This window comes from Gekko japonicus, unplaced genomic scaffold, assembly GCF_001447785.1.
Source record: "Gekko japonicus isolate JY-2015 unplaced genomic scaffold, Gekko_japonicus_V1.1 scaffold969, whole genome shotgun sequence".
Lineage (NCBI taxonomy): Eukaryota > Metazoa > Chordata > Lepidosauria > Squamata > Gekkonidae > Gekko > Gekko japonicus.
Genome location: NW_015168076.1, coordinates 534,786 through 547,104, shown reverse-complemented (window position 1 = coordinate 547,104; position 12,319 = coordinate 534,786). Strand labels below are relative to the sequence as shown.

Here is a 12,319-nt window from a genome sequence, read left to right as displayed (position 1 = left end):
TTCCCTCTCCCTCCCTTCGTCCCGCTCTCTGAAGAAGTGTGTGTGCGCACAAAGGCTTATACCTGGAATAAAATGTTGTTGGTCTTAAAGGTGCCATGGTACTCTCTCTCTCTTTTGTGCCCTCTCTGGCTCTTTCACTCCCCCTCACTTCCTGTCCAAAGGAGGAGGGGGGAGCACTCAGCCAATTGAGGGAAGGGAGGCTTGGCTTTCTTTTTCTCCCCTGGAAGCTGGAAAGAGCTGGGCAAAAGCGAGCTGTGATGCAGGAAACAGGAGGGAGTCAGTTGCTTATGGGCCAGATATGAGCCCTGCAGGGGCCTGTTCTGGCCCACGGGCTGTATGTTTGACACCCCTGCTCAAGAGAATAGAAAACATGCCCTGACCTGGATAGTCCAGGCAAGCCCGATCTCATCAGATCTCAGAAGCTAAGCAAGGCCAGCCCTCGCTGCTATTTGGAAGGGAGACCTCCAGGGAATACCAGGGTTGTGATGCAAAGGCAGGCGATGGCAAGCCACCTCTGAACGTACCTTGCCTCCAAGCCCCACTAGGGGGTCACTGGAAATCAGCTTGACTTGATGGCAAAATAAAAATTTAAAAGCGAGAATAGGAAACATGAGGCCTTTGGCTTTCTTTTCACACCTTTTCCCCCTTCACTTTAACGTAATTTAATTGGGGTTTTCTATGCCACTTTTCTCTCCAAAAGGACCCCAAAGCAGTTTAAAGACACTTCCAATACACATAAACCAATTTAAGCCATACAATTTAAATAAAGAAAAAAGAACATCCTGGGTGGTTCCTGATTTGCTAGACTGGCAAATGTAGGTCCCCAGGGCAATAGCTGCTCTTCAATTTAAACTCACTCTATCAGCTCCCAGTTCTAATGCTCTGTTCCTTGGCTACAGTTAATTACTACGCTTTCAATAACAAGAGGGATCAATTATTTAAATTTTAAAACTTTATACCTGGACATCTCGTGACCGCTCATAGGCCTGGTATGCTACCTTTTCTTCAATACTAGCTAGCTCTTGTTTCAAGTTGGCTGTTTCATGCTGATGGAGGTCCGTTAGATCATTCAGTTGGTCTTCTAATCGTTCATACCTTCACAACAACAAAAGATTTTTTTTAAAAAAAGCTTCTTTGTGAAACCATATTAAAATGTATATACTCCAAATATACTCTAACTTATTTCCTTGACTGCACACCAAACTCTGGGAACATGTAAACACATGGGGCTGCTTCACACAGTAACGCAGTATTTGGCATGTCTGTTTCTACCAGTACAGGGTGATAGGGAGCTATATCCAGTTGCTCTTGAACATGCAAGCAGAAATGTGTATTTGCTACTTAGACATTGTTACCATTTTATGGGTAAAGGTAAAGGTTTCCCTTGCTCGAAAGCCAGTCGAATCCGACTCTAGGGTTGTGGTGCTCATCTCCGTTTCCAAGCCGAAGAGCCAACGTTTCCGTGGTCATGTGGTCGGCATGACTAAACGCCAAGGCACACGGAACGCTGTTACCTTCCCACCAAAGTGGTACCTATTTATCTACTTGCAATTTCTTGCTTCCGAACTGCTAGGTTTATGGGTACATGTAATTTATTTCTGTGAACCTATTTTTAAAAAAGGAAAAGTGTGAAACAGCTTCAAGTATTTGCATTTAGACAAAAACTCCATTTCCATCCATTTCATTTATTAGCTTCATTGACCCGAGATCTTAAGCGAAACATGCAAAATTTGTCTTCTTAGACAAAAACTGTCTACTGGGGGTCATTTCCAGATAGCTACTGATCAACTTCGTCCGAAAGCCAAAATCACACTAGTATAGCACATCATCACACTGCAATTAGAGGACTACAGGATAAGATTCACCACATCAACCTACATGAAATGGTACATCATGAACTTGTCACTAGTTTTGACCTCTTTCCTTTGCTGTCCTGGAACACCTGTCTTGCTCTCATTGCTCTGGCCCATAGTACGAGATTCCCTGACCATTCTTTGCTTCTCTAATTACATACAGGTTCAATTAAGCCTTTGTGTTTATACCCAGAAAAATCTGGGTATAAAAATTTAGACTGATGAGATCAAGCATACTTTGGTTTATCCTTTCCTTTGTGGTATTACTGTCACCCACATTACCACCTATCTCATTTACTTGTTCAAAGTAATTTCAGCAAGAAATAAATACCTGTATCTTTCCTCCTGCAGTGTTTGAGAAATAAAGCCATAGTCTCTTTTGAACTGCACTTTTAAATTCTCTATATCCTCTTGTAACTGGGCTTGTGCATCCTTTATTTCTTGCAGCTCTTCCAAGATCATGGAAAGCTTTCCGTGGCTGACCAGAGCATTTGTCCCACCATGGCCAAAGGACTGATTTCCATTACTATCTGCAGAGCCAGATGTTCCACTTGAGCATTCATCATCACTTGCATATTTTGGCTTGGCCATGATGGTGGCACTGCCACCGTAGGCCCTAGAACTAGTTTCAGGCCTGAAGTCATCCAAGCTGCTCTTCAGGTGAGCAATATTGTCAGCACTACCAAACTTATTCCGGATCAAGTTTGCAAACTCTCTTGATTTGCTGAATACAAACACTGGGGGTGTTAAGGAGACACCTGGAACACCTGTCTTGCTCTCATTGCTCTGACCCGTAGTACGAGATTTTCCATGAGTATCCTTTAAAGAGTGCTGAATTTCCTTTAGACTGTCTTTGGAAGTATCCTTGGTACTTCTGGAGGAACCATTTTGTTCAATGTCCTTGAGCTTTCTGTGATATTGTTCCAGTTTCTTTTGCAGTTGGGCAATGGAGTGGGCAGACTTTTGGTTCTTCTTTTCAAACACTTGTTTAATTCGTCCAGCTTGCTGCTTGTCTGCGCTGTTCACCAGTTTTAAATATTCTGCCACATTTCCATCCCGAGCTGTCTGTTCTATTTTGATCTGCTCTGTAACTTTCAGAATCTTTTGTTTCAAGCTGTCTGCACTGATTTTTACTTTTTGAAATTCAAACACACCATCAGGTACGTCAAAGTTGAGGTTTGTGTCTGAACCCCCACGCCGAATGTTAAGAGGCAAGCTGAGAGTATTCATGTCATGTCTTTCCACCTATAAAGAAGATTGAAATTCAAAATGAGTGAGAGGTTTTCCTTACACACAAAGTTGATTTTTATGAAGTGATTCATAAATAATTCTAAGCAGAATTTAATTTATGACCACAAAGTATGATTAATCTTGTGGTAAATATTAGACTGATGCAGAAACTGGAGATGAAGGAGTATCCTGCTTGTTAAGCTATGTGGCACATCGGTGGTATAAATGTGCTCAGTTAACAAGAGATGTAACAGATTACTTCACTTGATGTAGTAAATAGTTGAAATCTAAGCAATGTCTCATTGCCACAGTCTTCAGAACTACTATCATTCAGTTACACAATTTACACAAAACAACATTACAGATGAAAATAACCTTTTTTACATTTGCTGAACAAACTTATGATAGTCTAATTTTCCTAACAACACTGCAGTGATTTCAATATTTAACTACATCTAGCTATCTGATAAAGCACAAAATTTAATTGTTTTTTGAGACCTGGTACATCATCAACCCCCTTCCTTGACCTTTCATTCTCTAACTCAGCTTCAGGATATTCAGTCCAGTACCACATCACTTATCTTCAACACCAAACCATTGTGCTAAGTCTTAATCCTATTCTTTGGCTACCTAGTACTAGTTCAGACCCCCCCCCCACACACACACACACATTCTGGCTTTCTACTTCTGTTAGTATTCCCAATGCTCCAGGTAATTCTAGTAAAAATACATCTTAAGGAAATTTCACTTCAGTCAATTTGACCCCTTGCAAAATTGTTCACTAGCAATCTTCTATAAAAAATCCCTCAATTCCTGAGTCAGTCGTAGATGATCAAAGAATGCATACCAGTTTGTTTAAAAAGAAGTAACTTTTCCCCCCTTGTACAGTTAAGTTCAGCTTCCCTCTACTGATGTCTCCAATAGACCTACTTTCCAGAATGTCCACCACTGCATCACTGATTGATTCTGCTTTCTTGCTGCCATTACCCAAGCTGCAGGAAGACAGACTACATTTCCCCATTACATCTTACAGTACTGCTTTTACATTTAAGTAAAACTTACTGCTAAAAATAGACTTTTAAAAAATACTGCCACACTGCTCTGCAGGGGGAAGAAGAGGTTCATGATAATAAGCAACGGTCAGTTCCTACTGTGCAGCTTTTGCTGTAAACTATCAGAATTGATTGTCTCAGAGCTCAAGCCTGGAGCTTAATTTGTCAAATTAAGAGACAAAATAAAGAGAAGCGTGCTTTCCAAATGAATTTCCCCAGCAATTCTTTTTATGAACATAGGCAATAAAACTGTTACCAGCAAAGCAGCATAACTTCTGAGAAACGCAAGATTTTATTCGCTATCATATCTTGGCACACAAAAAGCAAAGCATTCCATTTTCAAAATCACAAAAGATATCCAAAGGTTTCCATATTTGATGCAAGTATAATTATATTTTAATACTAGCCTGGTGAAATGTCTTTTAAATGTAAAATATCCAAAGTAATATTTGATTTACATGCAAGTTATAACCCTTTAGATTCTTTGCACATTGAACCTAATAAGAATTGCCACAAGATGTAATAAATGGAGACATTTATTAACCTGATACCATATCTGAAGAAGTGTGCTTGCACACAAAAGCTTATCCCGTGAATAAAACTTTGTTGGTCTTAAAGGTGGACTCGAACTTTGTTCTGCTACTTCAGACCAAAATGGCTACCCCACTTGATAATTATGGCTGTACAGATTTTTGATAGTTGAAGACAGTTTGTCTAACCAAGTGGAAATTCACAAAGATGCTTATACAATATTTCTGTGCACAGACATATGCATGCCATAGTCAACATTATTTTTTAGGATATACTCATCTTAGCAACCAACAGATATATGCAGCATCATGGTCAGCTCAAGTTACAGTAGCTGTTTTTAACCCTCTCACCATAATAGACTGAATATAGCCACTGACTGATCAGTGTGGCATGACACTTCCGTCAAAACTTCTGCTTTTGAAGTTGGAACTCACAGGCTATGTGTTTTATGCAAATGATAAATTAGAACCCCACTATTGAATGTTTTGTAAGTAATTTTGGGGAGGGGTGATCGAAAGCAAAGGAGTGGTAGAAGGAATAAACAGAAGTATAACCCTTTCTGCAAATCATCCTTCAGGCTGTTTCCCACTCAGCAAACCATCTCTTTCTGTTTCAGTCTGCTTTCAGATGAGTTTCTCTTGTCTTGCTTATTTTAATTTGGTTTCTGATGGAGGTTATGATTTAACTCAGGCTGATATGACCCTGATGTCCTATGACAAGGGTCCCCAACCTTTTTGAGCCTGCGGGCACTTTTGGAATTCAGACACAGTATGGTGGGCACAGCCCCAAAAGGCTGCCACAGGAGACAGAGCCAGCCACCAAATAGCTCTTGCAGCTTTCCTTCAGTCACACAGTGAAGATACTTGTGTTGTGGTAGCAGTTGGTGCCAAATTATGTTTTTAGAAATCCGCACAATCATATCTCCTATGGCCAATCAGAAGTCTTGCTCAGCAAAAGCCTCACCTGGCCTTGCCCACTTTTAAAAACATTTGGCAGGTGCCAGTGGATGCTGTGGCACCCATGGGCGACATGCTGGGGATGCCTGCCCTATGATGTCTCTCTGGGTTTTTTGTGTGAAAATTCTACACTAGGTTTATTATCAATGAACTTCTTCAGGTTTATTGCATATTTTAACTTGATGTAAGCTACCTTGAACACTACAGGAGGGTAGAGTATAAATATTGTAAATATAGTGAAGTACACATCATGCGGTTTCATGATGTCAGAAGACAGGAAGTACTGTTTCCTTTCTAGAGCAGATATGCACATGGATGGCTGTTTCCAAATATAGCTCTCCATAACTGTGCCTCATGTTAAATACCACAGGTGACATTCTGCTGGGATACTTTACTAAGAACCTGCTTTCCCTCCTTCCTTCCCAGATTCTTGGATGACCAGACTGATAACATCCCCAAAAGAATGGGAAATTATTAGTGTAGTCAAAGGTAATGTTGGCCACTCATTTAATCTTGGCATGGGTTTTAAGACTTGAGATGAATTGCTAAGTGCTACAGAAATAATGGAAACATTCCTTAAACTAAATTCAGTCCCCAATGAAACAAATCCATTTCAGTCTTATTTGAAGTCAGGAAATAAGCATCTGATAAAGTTACAAAAAACTTGTAAGGTGCACATGTAATATATGACTGAATTTTAAACAGCATAAGAAGAATCTAGTATCTAGGATGGCATAACTTTTCCAAACATGTACATTTTTAGATATCAACTGTTAATTCATTTGCATGCTTATTCACTCTACTGACACCAAACTAATACCTGTTACTAAATATTTGAACAAACACACTGGAAATGTACAATGACTAATCTGATATTCTGCTTTAAGATAAACAGAGTCCTAGAAGTTTGAGCTAGAGTAATCAAAAATATACCCGAGTACACATCCCGTGACTCAATTACAGAAGATGGATTGTCCTCAGATATTCAAGATTTAAGCTCTCTTGCACACTTTATTTCTGTGCCTTCTATTATAAAGTACTGTATAAGGATGAAAGACAGCAAAATCTTCTGTAGCCCCATGTTTCCTAAAAATACAACCTCATGCAAACTCACATGAATATAAATCAGCACATGATGTTTATACAAAATCCAACAGTGTTCGTCAGAACACACTGGCTCTCACTGAAGCCCACATCAATGTTTATTTCCTTTAGTTTAAAACTGTTCTAAAACTATATTCTACTTGGGCATGGATATGATTAGAGGTTCCTCTGACCATCCTGCTCCTCTCCCTTGCACAGAACTCATGGAACCTCATAAAAATAAATTATTCCCTGAAGTCTGTGATTTCCTATGACGCTATAAAAATTGTACAAAAGGCAAGCAGGAAAGCAGGTCAAAGGTGAAAAATCATACCGTTATCAAGTCATGCTTAGGATTTCATGCTTAGGATGCAAACACCATATTTTATGAAGGATTTTCCCCCCTGTACCAACAAACAAGAGCCAGTAAAAACTATGGTTGAAGCTTGAGCAGAGTGAATATATCTTTGCCTTTAAGAAGGAAAATTGTTTTTTTTTTTTAAAAAAATAGCTGAGATGGAAAAGTGTGAGACATCCAACCATTTGAAAAGTAAATAAAAATCTTATTGTGCTTGTGAAATATCCAATTTTTCATGGAGAGTGAGGAGACCCAGCATTTGGAGAAGCTGTCATCTATAGACATTAGACGCTGGACATTGTCAGTATGGCTGGATGACTCAAACCGATTTCCCACAAGCCGCTGCTCTGCGCTCGCTCTTCCCTTTGACCCGATCCTAAATGTCAAATTCACACTATGTGCTGCGTGGCGGCATTTTGCCCCGCAGCTTTGCCCAATTTCCTCCATGTCTACTCAAGCCTGTTTTTTGAGGATTGAGTAGACACGGGAAAATCGGGCGAAGCTGCAGGGCAAAATGCCACCGCGCAGCACATAGTGTGAAATTGACACGTAGGATCGGGGCAAAGGGAAGAGCGAGCGCGGAGCAGCGGCTTGTGGGAAATCGGCCTCACAAAAGCGCATACTCTGCCACAAACTTTGTTAATCTTTAAAGTGCCCCTAGACTCTTGCTCTTTTCCACTGCATGGGAAATGGAGGAGAGAGATGGAAGGAGTACGAGGAACATGCAAACATAACAAGGCCGGTTTGTGCCCAACTGCAAGTTTCATTGTTGCTTTCTGAGGTGTCTCAGTACAGCCTATATCTTTTTCCTGACCGTGTTACTTGAATCTCAGATAGAGATACAAATATTTGTGCAAGACTACTTATATTTTTGTCAATTATAGCAATATAGATTCAATCCAAAGCAGAATGTACAGTGTACACATTACACATAATATGCATTCTGGTGATGATCCATGCAGAATAGCTCATTTACAGTGAAGCAGAGGATCAAACCAGGTCACAAAGAACATTTCATCCTAGACTAATCTTTGCTGTGATGTTGGTGCAGATTCTGAGAGCTATAGAGGGAAGAACAGCAACTGCAGTCTGTATTTTAAGTCAAAGTCCAGTCAGAGATAAGAGGCAGCTCCAGATGTGCTGTAGTAGCTTGGTCAGCACACAGTCTGTTGTTAATATTCACAGTGCTAGAAATGTAGAAGCGATAATTACTTCTTTGGCTTATAGTGAGCTAGGTCTGGATACAAAAAGCGTATTGTAAAAGAGCAGATCAACAAAGCCAGAATGGTACCTAGACCCAGCCTACTACAAGACGAACCCCAGGAAAGCAACAACAGAACTCTACTGGGTGTCACAGCTTACAACTTAAACTGCTCCAATGCATCATCAATGACCTAGACCCTCTCTTGGATAAAGATATTTCTCTTTCACAGGCCTGGGTGGGGTGGGGTAGTAGGCCTTTTCTCGCCTAAAGAGAGATTCCCTACTTAAAACTGCATCTTACCAACACCAATAGATGGTCCAAAAAAGACACCATATTGGCTCTCAATGCTTAAAATGTGAATGACAGAGAATTCCCTACCTGTCACTGCTGTCACCAGAGTAAGGAAATAGCTCAGACCCAGATGAGAGAGCAGAACAGGGAAGAGCCAGGGATGACATACATTGGACGAACAAACCTAAAATTTACTGTACCTCAATTTTAAGGGGGAGGGGCTTTCCCCAGTTCATAAACAGGCCATACAATCAATTAATATGCAATTCATGCATGTTATCCACCTATGGCACAGAGTCATGATTTTCTACTAGATTCTACTGTAGAAAGATTGCAACTCCCAGTGGCTAAAGAACACTATGGAATGGGAAACAAAAAATATACATCTCCTAGAGAGCTCATTTATTTTTATTGTGACTGGGGCCCAAAACTTACTAACTATACCGGGCCCCAGAGATGCCAAGTTGGTCGCCACAAGGTCCAGGGCCTTCTCGGTGGCGGCCCCTACCTGGTGGAACGAGCTCCCGAGTGAGATCCGGGCCCTGCGGGACCTGATGCAGTTCCGCAGGGCCTGCAAGACGGAGCTCTTCCACCAGGCTTTCAAGTAGGGGCCGCCGCCCACCGCCCCCCTCGTATATTACCATCAGTGGGGGTGGAAGAGGCCCTAGAAATGGAAGGTAACATCAGAAGTACTGGATCCTTGAACTCCTTAAACATCTGGACCATCTGAAGGACTGTGTGAAAACATCGAATGACCGTGGGGAACCTCTGGATAGGACCGCCATCATCTTTCTTGGAGCTTTTAGATGTGAAGTGTCTTAGCATTTTTTTTTAATTTTAATTTTAAATTTAAATTTAACTAGGTAGTTCGAATGGTTTTAAATGTATATTTATTCTTAATATTGAGAACTTTGTTGTATTGTTTGTAATATTTCTTGTTTGTTAGCCGTCCTGAGCCCTACGGGGAAGGGCGGGATATAAGTTCAATAAATAAATAAATATGATTGTGCGAGTGTTACGGGTCCAGGTCCCAACTTAATATTTCCTGTGACAAGCGCAATTTACAGTACAATTTTCCTCCTCAATGTTCACACTATATTTTATTCTTTGAAAAATATGCAGTCACCAGTGTACAATGTCAGCATTTATTTAGCCATTTTTTTAAAAAAATGTGGAACAAAAGTAATAATAACTTTTACAGCAATGTCCAACTATATTATAAACATTTGTACATTATTTTTCCACTAGTCCATTGTAGAGAACATCTACTTTTTTTTTTTCAGGGTTGGGTGCAGAAACAGCTTACTACCATTGAGTAATACTGTCTCCAAAGCAGCAAAACACACACACATACACACACTTCCGAAGCTGATGCTTTGCTGCTGCTATTTTAGAGGCCTTTTAGTATTACACAGAAGCTAATTATATGAAAAGTAACAGCATTAGCTTTTACTCTATTCTAATAAGACCCCATTTAATACAAACAGCACCACCAGGCAGAATTCAAAATGCGCTGCTTAACCTAACAGAATTCACTAAAATGCCCAAGTCCATTCATCCATTAAAAAATTGAACTTTGTGATTACTTCTTCAACCACCAGCAGATGGGGCTGCTGCTTTATGTGTTTCTTCAGGAGGTGAACAGCAAAAGTAATGAGGCGGTAGAGGACCCTGGGTTATAATGTGTGTCTCTTTTTAATCTGATACAGACTGTGATGGATATGCCGTTGATTGGCAGTCTTTAACCTTGAAATAAAACCCTCTCATTTTCCAATCAGTGGTAAACCAACAATGCCTGAAGACACAACTCTAACTTCCAAGCACAACTGCAGGTTCTCACACTAGAGATTTTATCTCTTGTGCATTAATGAAAGTCTAGATATTCACCCAAGATGACTGGTAGACTGCATCCACACAATGTATATTATGTAGTAGAATGGGTTTTAGTAGTATAAACTGCAAGTGATACGACTTTCAAGCACTCAAAAAAATTCTCCTTGCTTGTAGAATAAGAGTTGCAGAGTCAAGAGAGAGCTAGCTAGCTGAAGAGAGCTTTTTACATAAGAGGTGATTTTAAAATGGTATCTTCTTCACTCTACCACCTTAAGACTTTACTATCTCATATGCAGTCCAGGCCTAAATTCCACTGAAATGTGTAGGACAAGTTAGTCATTAGTATTTTAATTTTATTTTGCTTTATTTATTGTCTGCCTTTCTCAGTGAGACTCAAAGTGAATTACAATTTTTTAAAATAATGTACTCTATCATGGATCACTGCCTTGACTTGTCGAGGGGGCTTGCGTGGTTTGATGAAGCTGTGGGCTATGCTGTGGAGGGCCACCCAGGACAGACAGGCCACAGCAGAGAACTCAGACAAAATGTGATCCACTGGAGAAGGAAATGGCAACCCACTCCAGTACCTTTGTCAAGAAAACCCCATGGACAGTAACAAAAGGCTAAAAGATATGATGCCGGAAGATGAGCCCCTCAGGTCGGAAGGTATCCAATATGCTACTGGGGAAGAGCAGAGGGCAAGTACAAGTAACCCTAGAAAGAGTGAAGCGGCTGGGCCAAAGCCGAAAGGACGCTCAGCTGTGGATGTGTCTGATGGTGAAAGGAAAGTCCGATGATGCAAAGAACAATACTGCATAGGAACCTGGAATGTAAGATCTATGAATCAAGGTAAGTTGGATATGATCAAAAATGTGATGGTAAGATTGAACGTCGATATCTTGGGAATCAGTGAACTAAAGTGGACAGGAATGGGCGAATTTAACTCAGAAGACCATCCATACACTAATAGCCAAGGCACCCCCTGCATGCGGATATCCAAATCCGCACATTGGGGGCACCTAGGGGGCAAAGAGATTTTCCTGCACATTTGGGGCAATCCCCAGGTGTGCAGAAAAATCTAAAAAGTTTTTAAAAACTATAGGGGGGATTAGAAGATTTGTATTCACTTACCGTGAAGCTTCCTTCTCAGTGGTCCAGAGTGGGGCAGTCCTTGATTCCTTACTCCTGGAAAGCACCTCCCCCTTCCGTAGGCAGGGCCGGCAAACTTTGATCCCAGAGGGGAGGGGCTTATCCTCTGATTCCCAGTCATACCGAAAGCCACCTCCGAGCTGCTGTAAATTCACATAAAAAATAACTCCTTCCCCCTCAGACAACTGGGGAATACCATCACAGCCATGGGCTTAAACAAATACAAACCTGTATTTTAACCATTAGAGCAAACAAAAAGCAACAGTCTGCCACATCACGTAATCAGTTAGACCATATTCATGAACAGCTGAACCACTGCAAAACGTAAAGGACTGGAAGTCGTGTCCATCAAGAGAGGGTGGGTAGGACTGCCCCACTCTGGACCACCGAGAAGAAAGCTTCACAGTAAGTGAATACAAATCTTCCATTCTCCAGTGGTCCAGGAGTGGGGCAGTCCTTGACTCCTTACTCCTGGGATGTAAAAAAGCAGTGCTCCCCCTGGGTGGGTCACACAACTTCCGGTGCCTACAGGGCCTGAAGGAGCACTCTACTGTCAAATGCTGCTTCTGCCGAGGCTAGTTTGTCAATCCTATAGTACTTTGTAAAGGAATGGACAAATTTCCATGCCACCACCTTACAAGTGACTTCTAGGGATGGCAAGGCCCTATATGCCACCGATGTGACTGCTCCCCAGAGTGCCCTGTGACCCCTACTGGAGGTACTAAACCCTACACCTTATATGCCTGACTGATCCTTATCCACCTGCTCAGGGCAGAAAT

General features: G+C 41.1%; 1 protein-coding gene across 1 annotated transcript in view; it reads right to left on the bottom strand.

Moving 5' to 3' along the window:
- Positions 1-12,319, bottom strand: part of TMCC3 (transmembrane and coiled-coil domain family 3) — a 60,005-nt gene that overhangs the window by 8,111 nt on the left and 39,575 nt on the right. The window contains exons 2-3 of the mRNA XM_015414644.1: positions 2,185-3,098; positions 960-1,095 (exon numbers count right to left, since the gene is read on the bottom strand). Coding sequence (XP_015270130.1) covers positions 960-1,095; positions 2,185-3,098 — 1,050 coding nt within the window. The remainder of the gene's footprint in view (positions 1-959; positions 1,096-2,184; positions 3,099-12,319) is intronic.